Source organism: Brassica rapa, chromosome A08, assembly GCF_000309985.2.
Source record: "Brassica rapa cultivar Chiifu-401-42 chromosome A08, CAAS_Brap_v3.01, whole genome shotgun sequence".
Classification (NCBI taxonomy): Eukaryota; Viridiplantae; Streptophyta; class Magnoliopsida; order Brassicales; family Brassicaceae; genus Brassica; species Brassica rapa.
In genome coordinates, this window is record NC_024802.2 from 20,222,930 (window position 1) to 20,234,735 (window position 11,806).

The following is an 11,806-nucleotide window of genomic DNA, read 5'->3' on the forward strand; positions in this document are numbered from 1 at the left end:
CTCCTGAAGAACAACAGCCGCAGCGAACTTCCGGCTTGGAAGATAGACGATAATGAGATTGTTTGAATCTGTTGTTTATTCTTGCTTTGTTTGAGTCTGTGAACCTTTTTTATTCTTGCTTGTTCGAATATGTAAACTTTGAATCCTATTTTGATTTGAGTTTTCTTTCGGTTTGAAATATGGAAAAGCATGCAGTAGTAGTTCAACAACGTTTTATATTATGGTCTTCTCAAGAACAATACGTTTAGTTTAATCGTCAATAAAAGCTCTCAATAAAACTTCTTGCTCTCACAAAAGCTCATCTTAGTTTCTGTAAACAGCATGTGTGATCATATCTTCAAAGAGAGGACTTAAGAATCAGAATCCCTTAGTCGCAGAACTCATCCATGAAGCTCTTGTGGAACTCAGTGAGACGGTTAACGATTGCAGGAACCAAGCTTAAACCAAACCATTTGCTAAGTTAATATAAGATGTTTTATACCTTGGGAGGGCTCATGACAAGGCTGGCGAGAATCTGACCAGAGATGTTGGAGCAAAGATTCACAGAGGCCAATTTGTATATCTGTTCTCTTACATCAGAAGTGAATCCAGTAATCTCCATGTAACCGCCTCTCTTCCCACACTCTCCGTAGTACCCTATTGGGAAAAGAATGAATCCAGTTTTGAGACTAGTTTCCCACTGAGCATAAGCTTATCAATGGACTAGGAAACAAGTTGAAAACTAAATAACAGATGCAAAATATATAGTATACATGTATATAGAATGGAGCTAGAAGTCATTAAAACATAAATTTTATTATTGACTGAATTTGAGTTAGGGAAGATGTCCTAAGAATGATTAGAAAACAAAACCGAAGTTAATGTTTTGGGGATCGCATTGGATCATGTAGGAACAAATAAAAACTTTCAATAAATAAAATATATATTAAGACAAATAAGTAATAACGTCGCCGTCAATAAGTGTAGAACTCAGCCAACTCCTGGACAGATCCTATCTCTCGATCATCATCATCGTCGTGATTGGAGAAACTGTCTTCGAGCATCCATAATAAGTGCTCGAACAATACTACTTCACAAGCTAGTACTAAGACAGTCTTTTGATCGTGAAGTTCGTTGATGAATCTCGACGATCTATCAAGTAGTTCTTGGACAAGCGGATGGTTGATGACGTTGGAACTAAGCATGTAAGGTCTCCGAGACTTCCCGACGTAGACCAGTTGAAGATCTTCGCATTTTGAGACCTTGGTGGTGGCCACGGAGGAGGTGGATTCGGTGGTTGAGTGGTGGTTCTTGGTGAAGGAAGGCCATTTCTTTATGAGCTTTGTTAGCTTTCCGAACTTAGCCATTAGTAAAGTATTAAACCTTTGATTTTGAGAAATTTTGGAGGTTTTTAAATTAAATAAAGGAAGTTATCAAGTATTTGTCTTGAAGGTGATGAAGTTACGTTCGTTTGTATTTATACTGAGAGATGGATAGAGAAAGATGAACAGCTAATAAAGACAAGGGTACATAATCCGTAAAACTAGTGTCTCCTTGCTATATTTTCATTTATGTAAGTATTATGGAGTATAACGTATAATATGTGTGCAAAAGCATGCATGTTGATATGTGCATACGTATGTATGCTAGTGGGTTGGACAAATCTCCTGTATATGTGTTGTTGTCTAATTAATGATCAGATCAAGGTGATCGATGATTTTATTGATAAATATTACATCATATGCACTGCACACAACGTTGAATTGTAAACACAAACCCTTGTCCTTGTAGGCAATGTAGGATATAACAAAGTAACAAACCAACTTTATTGATTGAGCTTTTATTGTTTTGTTAAAATCCAATCTCATCTAACTGTAATAGTGAAGAAAATAATTGCATTTTCATTTATAAAAGATCAGCAGCTTTTAATTTTGGTAGGCAAGGCAACAGCCAACAAAATCAAAGTATTAAATTGAAACAAATAAATAAAATCAACAAACAAGTTAGTTGCAATAGCAAATAAGCCAGTTGGGATGTTGCTGTTCTCTTAAAAGAGTGCATTACACTTACGTTTTTTTTTTTGTAATAGACTTTTTCATTATCTTTAATTCAAAATTCCATTAATCCAGAAACTTATCCCTTATATATTAATTGAGGAACATTTGAAAAGATGTAACCTCAATTTTGTATTAATTAAAAGAGGCCCCAATACATAGGTGGCACTCAATTAGGTAGTCAATTACATTCAATTGAAAAATAAGTAGGTCCACATTCGATTTTTATATGTTGTTAGATACATAAGTTGGTCAAACTATATGATATAATGATATGATATGATATTTTCTTTCCTTAAATAAAACCTACGGAATTACCATAAATGACTAATATATATATGACAATTAATGATTTTAATAATAAAGATTTGATAACAATTTATATCTCCTCCATCATTTTTTTGTTTAATTTTATATTATTAAAATAAATTAAACAATCAAATTAGCTATAAAAATAAAATTTAGATTTTTTCGTATATGTTATATTTTGAATTTTTAAAAACGACAATAAATGACTAAAACTATTAAAATTATTATGTTAAAAATTAATGATCAATGGTTTAACATTTTTATTATAAGAAGATACACATGATTTTAAAACCATATGAGTAAAAAATATCATTTAATAATAAAATAAATAAACATATATATATATATATTAAATACTATATACCATAAGATTACATAAATATTTTAATATTAAAAATTTCAATGAATTTTCAAGAACATTTATAAATTATAAACTTATTAAAGATTTCATATTGAAAATTTTGTTATCGATGATTTAAATATTTTGTTATAAAATGATATGAACGATCATAGAACCGTATGATTATAAATTCTTATTTAATAAATAACTATACAAAATATACTATTCCTAGAAAAATAGGTTGGTTCATCTTAACTTATATTACACTTTTTATTAAACTAACTATCGAATTGATAAATAACGTACCAAAAAATGTTTTGCACTTTCCTTAAATAAAAACTACGAAATTACCTAATATGATTAACGTATATGTGAAAATTAATTATAATGAATAATAAATATTTGATAACAATTTTTGTATCTTAGTTCTTTTTTTAATTTTATATTATTAAAATATATTTAAAAATCACATTAAATATATAATAAAAACATTTATAATTTTTCTTATATGTTATATTTTGAATTTTTTAAAACATCTATAAATTATTAGAAATTTGAAGATCCCCACTCTGAAAATTTTGTGATCAATAGATTATTTTTTTTGTCATAATAAGTTACAAATGATCATAAAATTGTATTAATATGAACTTTTATTTAATATTATAAGAAGATACACATTATTTTAAAACCATATGAGTAAAAAATATCATTTAATAATAAAACATATATATATATATATATATATATATTATACTATATACCATAAAATTACATAAATATTTTAATATTAAAACTTTCAGTGAATTTTCAAAAACATTTATAAATTATAAACTTATTAAAGATTTTACATTGAAAATTTTGTTATCGATGATTTAAATATTCAGTTATAAAATGATATGAATGATCATAGAACTGTATGATTATAAATTCTCATTTAATAAATGACTATATAAAATATACTATTCTTAGAAAAATAGGTTGGTCCATCTTGACTTACATTATATTTTTTATTAAACTAACTATCGAATTGATAAATAATCTACCAAAATTGTTTTTGCACTTTTCTTAATTAGAAGCTACAAAATTACCTAATATGATTAATGTATTTATGAAAATTAATTATTATGAATAATAAATATTTGATAACAATTTTGGTATCTTAGTTCTTTTTTTTTTAATTTTATATTATTGAAAGATATTCAAAAATCACATTAAATATATAATAAAAACATTTATATTTTTTCTTATATGTTATATTTTGGTATCTTAGTTCTTTTTTTTTTGAATTTTATATTATAGAAATTTGAATATTTCCACTCTGAAAATTTTGTGATCAATAGATTATTTTTTTGTTATAATAAGTTACAAATGATCATAAAATATAACACATATAAATTTTTATTTAATAAATATTCAAACTAAATAATATATATATATATATATATAAACACTAATGATTTAAAGCAACAAGATTGGCTGATCAATTTAGTCGTCCAGTTGAAATCTTTCAATAGTATGTGAAAGACTAAAGTCAAAGTAAATATGGATTTAGAATAGTAATTATATTTTACTAACCAAATACCGAAAAAATCGAACCGAACCGAAACCAACCTGATATCCGCATTGAACACCCGTAATCCAAATGAAGCCAAACTATTGTTTCATTCTCCAAAATATAATAAAAATAATAACTTAATTCCGCGCAAAGCGCGGATCTTATCCTAGTATTTACATAAATGTTGTACCTTTTACGTCATGTCCTTATATATTATAATACATCATAATAAATTCAAATCCACTTGATCATATATTTTAATTTAATCAAATTTGTATGAAAATGAAACATTGAAATATGAAAAACCATGCAATAGTTCAACATTGTTTTAATATGGGGTTTTAAAAACAACTAATCGTATTTAAAAACCTCTCAATAAAACTTTATCCTCTCACAAAAGCTCTAACATATGCTCTCACACTTACTATCTTAGTTTTTGTAAACACAACGTCAATGGAAAAGAAACGGCATAGGTCTCTGTTGCTTATTATTACTCAAGATTGATCATATCTATCAAGAGAGGTTTAAAAAAAAAACTGAATCCCTTAGTTGCGGAACTCATCCATGAAGCTCTTGTGGAACTCAGTGAGACGGTTCACGATTGCAGGAATCTTATCTTCTTGAGGAAGTATGGTGCACCTGAAATGCCACGTTCCCGGTACCTACATCAAACCGACAAAAACACACAAAGATTAATCACAATAGTAAGTGAAGTTTTTGTTCGGTTACTTGGAGAAAAGGACACATTCTCAGTTTCAAACCTGTCTAAAGCCAGAGCCAGGGACCACGACTATTCCGGTAGCGTTTAAAAGGCGTTTGCAGTAGAACGCGTCTGGTGATGTCTTTGCAGCTTCTGCAGCTGCAATGGCCTTTTGTGGAAGGTTAATGCAAGGGAATAGATACATAGCTCCTTCTGCTCTGTTGCATGTCACACCCTCCAGCTTGTTCAGAGCTTCTTCAAGGGTCTGCACGGTTCAACCCAAACACATTAAGATTTAAGACCATAAGTAACTGTGTATCATAGTAACTTCTCTGTGAATTGGCTGGCTAACCTTTGCACGTTTTGCTAAAGAGGAGAGGATTCCCTCTTTCTCTGCTATGTATGAGTCATAGGAGTCGTCACCAGGCTGATCAAAATTTAATAAAATCTGTTAAAGTCAATTGAGCTTTAAACCAAACCAGCTGTCAAAGTAATATTAGATGTTTTTATACCTTTGGAGGGCTCATGACGAGGCTAGCAAGAATCTGACCAGAGATGTTGGAGCAAAGATTCACAGAAGCCAGTTTGTATATCTGTGCTCTTACATCAGAAGTGAAGCCAGTAATCTCCATGTAACCACCTCTTTTCCCACACTCTCCGTAGTACCCTATTTGAAAGAAAGAATGAATCCAGTTTTGAGACTAGTTGCTCATTGAGTATAAGCTTATCAATAGACTAGGAAACAAGTTGTTTTCAAACCTTTGGAGATAGACTGGAACGAGACTAAGCAGACATCCTTCTCACCGTAGCCCATAGACCGGGCTACTTTCTTGAAAGAATGGAACTTTTTGTCAGGGACGTAGACGTTTTCCTGATAAACCTCGTCGGCTAAAAGAACTAAGCCCTCTTTCTTACAGAAATCAACAATCTCACGCTGGTTTTCTTCCGCAAGAACCTTTAACCAGACAAATAACAGACCAAAATTCAGACAAAATGTAAAATTTGGATTGGAGTAGTTTTGTGGTTTAGTCTTGAAGATCCAGCTTACCTGTCCTGTCGGGTTCCCAGGGTTGATGACCACCAAGGCTCTTACAGTGATGCCCTTTGACCTAGCATCCTGCAGTTGCTTCTTCAGCTCAGATATCTCAAGACCCCATCCTGACGCTTCGTCAAGGTAGTACGGAACCTACCAGAAGAAGATGACAGCAATCAGAACAAAGAAGGTATGCACCAAGAAATGATATATTCATCAGACAGACATAAGGAAACATACCAGACTTCCGCCATGAAGGGCAATGGAAGCTGAGTACAATGGGTACTGAGGAATAGGGCAAAGGATTCCATCTTTCTCTGAACTTATGAGAAGTTGCATCATCATATGAACCTTGAACAAGAGGAAACATTACTGTTACCATAAAAAACAATTCGTTCTATAATTTTCTAAAGATTTGAGGGAAGTTTTGATGATGGTTACCCCAGGGCTAGCACCATCTGTCATGAAAATATCATTAGGATCAGCAGGGAAACCATCACGGGCTTCGATTCCAGCAGCAATTGCATCACGTAGTCCCTTGATACCCTGAAACACAACAGAAGATTAAGAAAAGGAATCATTCACTAAGAGATGCTGTTTAAGAATGACTATGCAACAAACCTGGCTGTGGCTGTAAGCACCGGTAGCTTTCCCGGGAATTTGGTCCAGAATCTTCCAAGCACGGTCAATAGAATCAGAACTGATAAAAAATTGCAACATCCATTGTTAAACAAAAGCTTATACCACCAGAACAGCGAGGTTAGGACATATAAATGGTACCTGAACAAACCATGTGTTGCACTCTCGTCCAACAAAGCTGTGTGGGAACACAAAGCAAGAACCTGAGAGGAGACATAGATGTTACAAGTTAACTCAACATATGTAACAAATCAGAAACCATCAAAGCTCACTTATTGTTACCTCTCTGAAAAAAGTTATCGGCTGTTGGCCTAGAGATTGCGGATTTCCAATGTTACAGTAGATAATCTGACCAAAAGTGGTGAGATTCGTAAGTTAGATACAACTTTGATGGCAGACTACACTGATGATTATAACGTACCTCATCGAAGGGATAAGCATCCTTGTTAATCTTCAAATCTTCTTGAAGTTTCTGTAAGGTGGGAGAAGAAAGCAAGATGAGTTACTTTAGAAGGATACAACTTAGGACAAAGATGGTTGCTTTTACCTGAGCAATGTTGACAATCTCTCCACGGACAGCATACTCACATTTCAGAACCTATTAAAAATATATAAAAAACTAGTTTAAGACAACAACAGTCACTAGAACTAGCTGTCGATGCAGAACTGTCCCCTGAGAAGAAACTATTCAATTTAAAAAGAATTGAGCATGATCATGTCAACAAAATGGGAAGAAAAAAAGCGTTAAACAACCAATTAATTAATCACAAAGATCGAATCTTTTACATGCATCTAGAAACGAACAGAGACACTAACGCAATTAACAAAAAAAAAATCTCAGCTAATATAATAATACATAGCAAAGACAAATCATTTAAAGTGTTAATAATCAAACCCCTAAGCAGATGCTCCATTAACTCTCTATTGATTAAAGAAGAGAAACAAAAACTCCACCTTGGGGTTGAGGGAGTCAAGAGTAACGGGAAGAGAGGAGGACGATGAATCAGAACCAGAACCAGACATGTCTGAAGACGAAGAAAAGAGATGCGGCGAAGAAAGAACAGGAGCAGAGTCGGAAGCAGCTAGTAGAGAGAGAAGGCGGAGGCTTTTGTGACGAGCTTGACGAGTCTGATCAATGAGATTTTTAGCTTGGCCAATAACGAATCTCCGCATCTTTTTATAACTTTTACTTGGTGCCCAATCACAAAACCAGTAGATATTTCAATGGTTTTGGCTCAAAAGACGAAAACTTTTCTTTCCTTGATTTTGACCATTTACTTTTATTGCGTCCACCGATTTTGAATTTTTGGAATATTTTTATATTTTCAACGAATATTTTCCTTTCTTTCTTTCTATATTGAGAAAGATCAAACTACATTATAGTAACCAAATTCTAATGCATATCCTGCTAACTAAATTTCAATGGTCTAATCAACTTCTGGTGGAATCTCTGTATTCAGACAAAACCACGTGCTTTATTATAATTCCAAGTCCGCGACTTCATAATAGGTATTGGCCCATTATAGGCCCGTATTATGGCTATCACTCTTCTGGCCCAACAAGGGTTTTGATACGAACCGGAATGAATTGTTGAATATTTTCCGGTTTAGATAAACCATCCAAGTTTGGCTATTTTCTCTCTCTACCTGGCTAGAATAGAAAGAGAGAAGATTAATTAACGAGAGACTCCAGAGGAAGAGAGAGAGAGACATCCTCCTCGATAAAAATCGATCAAGGTGCTGAATTTTTCTATCAATTTTTTATTGGATCTGCTGTTATCTGCTTTGGAGTTTCTTCGTTGCATTTTCATATTTGATGTGATTTTCCTCGTATTTTGCGTCTCTGGGTAAGAGGGAAAGCTTGGATTGCAATTCGAATTGTGTATGTTCTTTCTATGAGAAATCATCTTTGGCGGGGGTTCTGAGATATTGATCGAAGAAATTTCAGCTGATTCGAGCTGCTCTGCCTTATAATTATTGTTTAAGCAAATGAGTTTCTGGGTTGAGATATTTTTTTGGGGATTGCCAGATATTTTTTCTTTCACACTTGTAATCAAATCGATTGAATTTCAATTGGTTTGCTTTCAGTTAGGTTAGGTCATATATTAGTGAAAGGTGTCTTTGGGATATGCCAAGTGTTGTTGTTGATTCGAGTTTTATCTCATCTTTTGTGTAAATATTCGATTAGGTAATGAGACTGCTGCGTAATAATATTTTGAAGTAGTATTCTTCTTTCTGTATATGTTGTTGTGAGGTAGTCCAATAATTTACATGAATTGTAGTATGGGCTTGTTAAGTTTTCTGATCCCATGCTAAAATGTCTAAACTTGGCTTGAAGCCTAATCTATAGGATCAACTGCATCTATTTTGTTTGTTGATACTCATTTTTGTGCAGGTTTGCATGGTTAATCCAATTTTGTGTTTGTTATTTTCTTAGGTTTTAGATTCTTTACTATTCGCAAGGTTTAGGTAAACCATTGGTGCCAATGATACAGTTGTCATACAGGGAATGCTTTCATTTTTCTTACCGACCCATTTCATTTGTAGGCATACGTTCTCGCTGTTGATTATTTTAAACAGCAGCTGCAGTTATTCACCTAGTCCATAGATGGCAGAAAAGGCTTGTATAAAACGTCTCCAAAAGGAATATAGAGCACTTTGCAAGGTACATGGTACATAATTCCAGAAAATTTTATATGTCAATTTTATTCCTCAACAAAGGTTTCAGATGTTGCTCTACCTGTATGTAAATGTTTTCTTTGTTTCTGGTCTAGAGTAGGTTTCATATCTTCCTTTTGTTTCTTTCGGGGTTATTTATGATATGTTCTGTTTTTGGGCCTTTTAGGAACCAGTCTCCCATGTTGTTGCTCGTCCTTCCCCAAATGACATTCTCGAGTGGCGTAAGCCTTTTCTTTCTTTTTATTTTTTATGTTTGGTCTGTATTTTCTCCTGTTGGATCTCTCGTAACCCTATTAAAATTGTTATACTATGATGAGGTTAGGCAGAACAGGTCTTACTTCAATGATAACTTTGGTAGAATGGTGAAGATTAGCTTATTAATGGTATATATCAGCTTAAAAGTAAACACAAAGATTTTGTAATTTTCTTTTCAGTTATGTAACGCTGTAAGTGTTATTGTTAGTGTTTCAAAAAAAGAAGAAGTGTTATTGTTAACTTGATTGTATAATTAGGGAGTTTCATCCCTTTCTAGTATTACTGCATTTAGTGTTTAAATAAAGGTAGATGGATCTGTTACTAACAAGCAGTTGAAATATTGGCGTTAATCTTACAGATTATGTTCTGGAAGGTAGTGATGGAACACCTTTTGCAGGTGATATTCTTGTCTGAAATTTCTTGTTAGTTTTGGCTTCTGCATTCCCTTAGCAGAATCCATTTTTCATCTTCGGTTTCTCTTTAACAGGTGGATATTACTATGGAAAGATCAAGTTCCCTCCAGAGTATCCTTATAAGCCACCTGGAATTACGTATGTTCTTTGGTTCTTTAGAAGTTGCCCTGAGCATTAATCTTATTTCAGTTTGTAGTCCAGTTTCTAATGAAGCACTCCTGTTTTTTTCTTATGCCCCAGAATGACTACACCAAGCGGTCGGTTCATCACGCAAAAGAAAATATGTTTGTCTATGAGTGATTGTAAGCTCAGTGGTGCACTTCTTATTTGTTGTTTCGTTGCAAGCAAGTGTTTCAATATCTGAATAACTTTACATGAAATTTTCAGTTCATCCAGAAAGCTGGAACCCGATGTGGTCTGTGTCAAGGTATGAATTCTCTCCTTTTCACATATATTATAGTTGACTTTCACAATGTTCATTTATTTTTGAAAGATGAGAGGATTGATAAATCTGTAGCTAACCGACATTTTCATGTATGCAGCATACTTACAGGACTCCTCTCATTCATGGTAAGCTCTAAAAGTTTTCTTTTCTTTACTATGAAGTGCGTCTCATACATATGGAAATTTGTATTGAAAAATCTAACACATTTTTATATTGTAATGAACTAACGGTGCTGTTAGTTTATCATCTACTTATATGACATGGTAATATCTCTTTGTTCTGTTATTGAGCTTTTTTCTATCGTTTTCCTTGTGGCGCAGATGGATACCAGTCCAACAACCGGAAGTGTGAACACTAGTGTAGCTGAGAAACAACAGCTGGCTAAGTCATCTCTCGCTTTCAATTGTAAAACGTAAGATCATCCCACCATATACAATTAGAGAATTCATGATACAAAGGATAGTCATTTGTCTCCAATGTACTTACTGGTTACAGCCCAGCATTCCGAAAGCTATTTCCAGAATACGTAGAGAAGTACAAGCAGCAGGAACTAGCTGAACAAACGCGACAGACGTCACCAGAGTCTCCTCAAGAGAGCAGCACAAAAGCAGAGTCAGAGAAAACAGTAGACCCAACAAAGGAGGACTCAGAGGGTGGCTTGAAGGAGAAGAGGAAGAAGAAGAAACAAGGATTACCAGCGTGGATAATAGTGTTGCTAGTGTCGGTGTTCGGTGCAGTAATGGCGTTGCCCTTGCTTCAGCTATGAGATCTCTATGCAACAAAAACATTGAAATGGAGGAGTGTTTCCTTCACATAAGATCTCTCCATATCAAGAGTAGTCTTCTTTTGTCTAGTGGCTCTTGCTCTGAATTTTCTCAGCTTTAGCCTCCTTTATGGTTTGTGCTTTTACATTTCACATATCTACAGTGGAACTAGTTTGTATAGTATATGGTTGGTTTGCATTGGATAAATAGAACCTTATGATTTTCAATTGTACTTACTTATCCAACACATTTTCTATCAAAGAGCTCATGTGTGTGTTGGTTCATCATCCATCAAATAATTTTTTTTTTCATTAAATTTTGAGCGAGTTGTGACAAATGTAATTTATTCCAAAGATTTATTGCGAATCTTTATATCTATTTATATATAGGGTAGATTTTAACTGACCTTAGATATTCGTCGAAGATTTGAGAATATTTTATAATTTATTTATAAAAAAAAATCAAAATCAAAATATGTTAGACATATTGCTTATTTGTTTTTGGAAAAAAAAAACAAAATTTTGTAACTTTAGAAATCTTTATAGAACACAATTATAAACTACACGTGCTTTAAAAACATTTTACTAGATTTTAAACTCTAAATCAATTGCAAATCAAGCCCATAAATCTATCGGATTCCAA

At 33.1% G+C, this 11,806-nt stretch overlaps 3 protein-coding genes across 4 annotated transcripts; 1 reads left to right on the plus strand and 2 right to left on the minus strand.

Annotated features, from left to right (window-relative positions):
- Positions 1 to 243: 243 nt before the first annotated feature.
- Positions 244 to 1,672, minus strand: LOC103835960 (auxin-responsive protein SAUR77-like). The gene has a single exon (XM_009112166.2). The coding sequence runs from the start codon at positions 1,344 to 1,346 to the stop codon at positions 954 to 956; it is 393 nt and encodes a 130-aa protein (XP_009110414.1). The 5' UTR covers positions 1,347 to 1,672; the 3' UTR covers positions 244 to 953.
- A 2,842-nt stretch (positions 1,673 to 4,514) lies between these two features.
- On the minus strand, positions 4,515 to 7,839 carry LOC103835961 (alanine aminotransferase 1, mitochondrial). Its single transcript, XM_009112167.3, has 14 exons — positions 7,564 to 7,839; positions 7,157 to 7,207; positions 7,031 to 7,081; positions 6,892 to 6,957; positions 6,751 to 6,812; positions 6,592 to 6,670; positions 6,412 to 6,516; positions 6,211 to 6,321; positions 5,986 to 6,123; positions 5,697 to 5,892; positions 5,450 to 5,604; positions 5,290 to 5,364; positions 4,999 to 5,202; positions 4,515 to 4,899 (listed from the first exon to the last, which is right to left on the minus strand). Exons 1-14 carry the CDS (start codon positions 7,780 to 7,782, stop codon positions 4,783 to 4,785), a joined length of 1,629 nt encoding a protein of 542 aa, XP_009110415.1. The 5' UTR covers positions 7,783 to 7,839; the 3' UTR covers positions 4,515 to 4,782.
- A 390-nt stretch (positions 7,840 to 8,229) lies between these two features.
- LOC103835962 (ubiquitin-conjugating enzyme E2 34) lies at positions 8,230 to 11,451 on the plus strand. 2 transcript variants are annotated; one of them, XM_033276797.1, is made up of 11 exons: positions 8,232 to 8,345; positions 8,430 to 8,492; positions 9,156 to 9,273; positions 9,454 to 9,508; positions 9,901 to 9,939; positions 10,030 to 10,093; positions 10,196 to 10,257; positions 10,343 to 10,382; positions 10,498 to 10,525; positions 10,721 to 10,812; positions 10,896 to 11,451. In XM_033276797.1, the coding sequence occupies exons 3-11, from the start codon at positions 9,217 to 9,219 to the stop codon at positions 11,164 to 11,166; spliced, it is 708 nt and encodes a 235-aa protein (XP_033132688.1). In that variant the 5' UTR covers positions 8,232 to 8,345; positions 8,430 to 8,492; positions 9,156 to 9,216; the 3' UTR covers positions 11,167 to 11,451. The 2 variants fall into 2 exon arrangements, with proteins under 2 accessions (XP_009110416.1, XP_033132688.1); XM_009112168.3 differs by lacking the exon at positions 8,430 to 8,492 and having other exon boundaries at positions 8,230 to 8,345.
- The last annotated feature ends 355 nt before the right edge of the window (positions 11,452 to 11,806 follow it).

Coding starts and splice junctions, on each gene's coding strand:
- LOC103835960 (XM_009112166.2), bottom strand. CDS start 1,346: ATGGCTAAGTTCGGAAAGCTAACAAAGCTCATAAAGAAATGGCCTTCC.
- LOC103835961 (XM_009112167.3), bottom strand. CDS start 7,782: ATGCGGAGATTCGTTATTGGCCAAGCTAAAAATCTCATTGATCAGACT. Junction 7,208..7,563: donor TTGACTCCCTCAACCCCAAG/GTGGAGTTTTTG, acceptor TATTTTTAATAG/GTTCTGAAATGTGAGTATGC. Junction 5,203..5,289: donor CTTTAGCAAAACGTGCAAAG/GTTAGCCAGCCA, acceptor TGAACCGTGCAG/ACCCTTGAAGAAGCTCTGAA.
- LOC103835962 (XM_009112168.3), top strand. CDS start 9,217: ATGGCAGAAAAGGCTTGTATAAAACGTCTCCAAAAGGAATATAGAGCA. Junction 9,509..9,900: donor AAATGACATTCTCGAGTGGC/GTAAGCCTTTTC, acceptor TTAATCTTACAG/ATTATGTTCTGGAAGGTAGT. Junction 10,383..10,497: donor CCGATGTGGTCTGTGTCAAG/GTATGAATTCTC, acceptor TCATGTATGCAG/CATACTTACAGGACTCCTCT.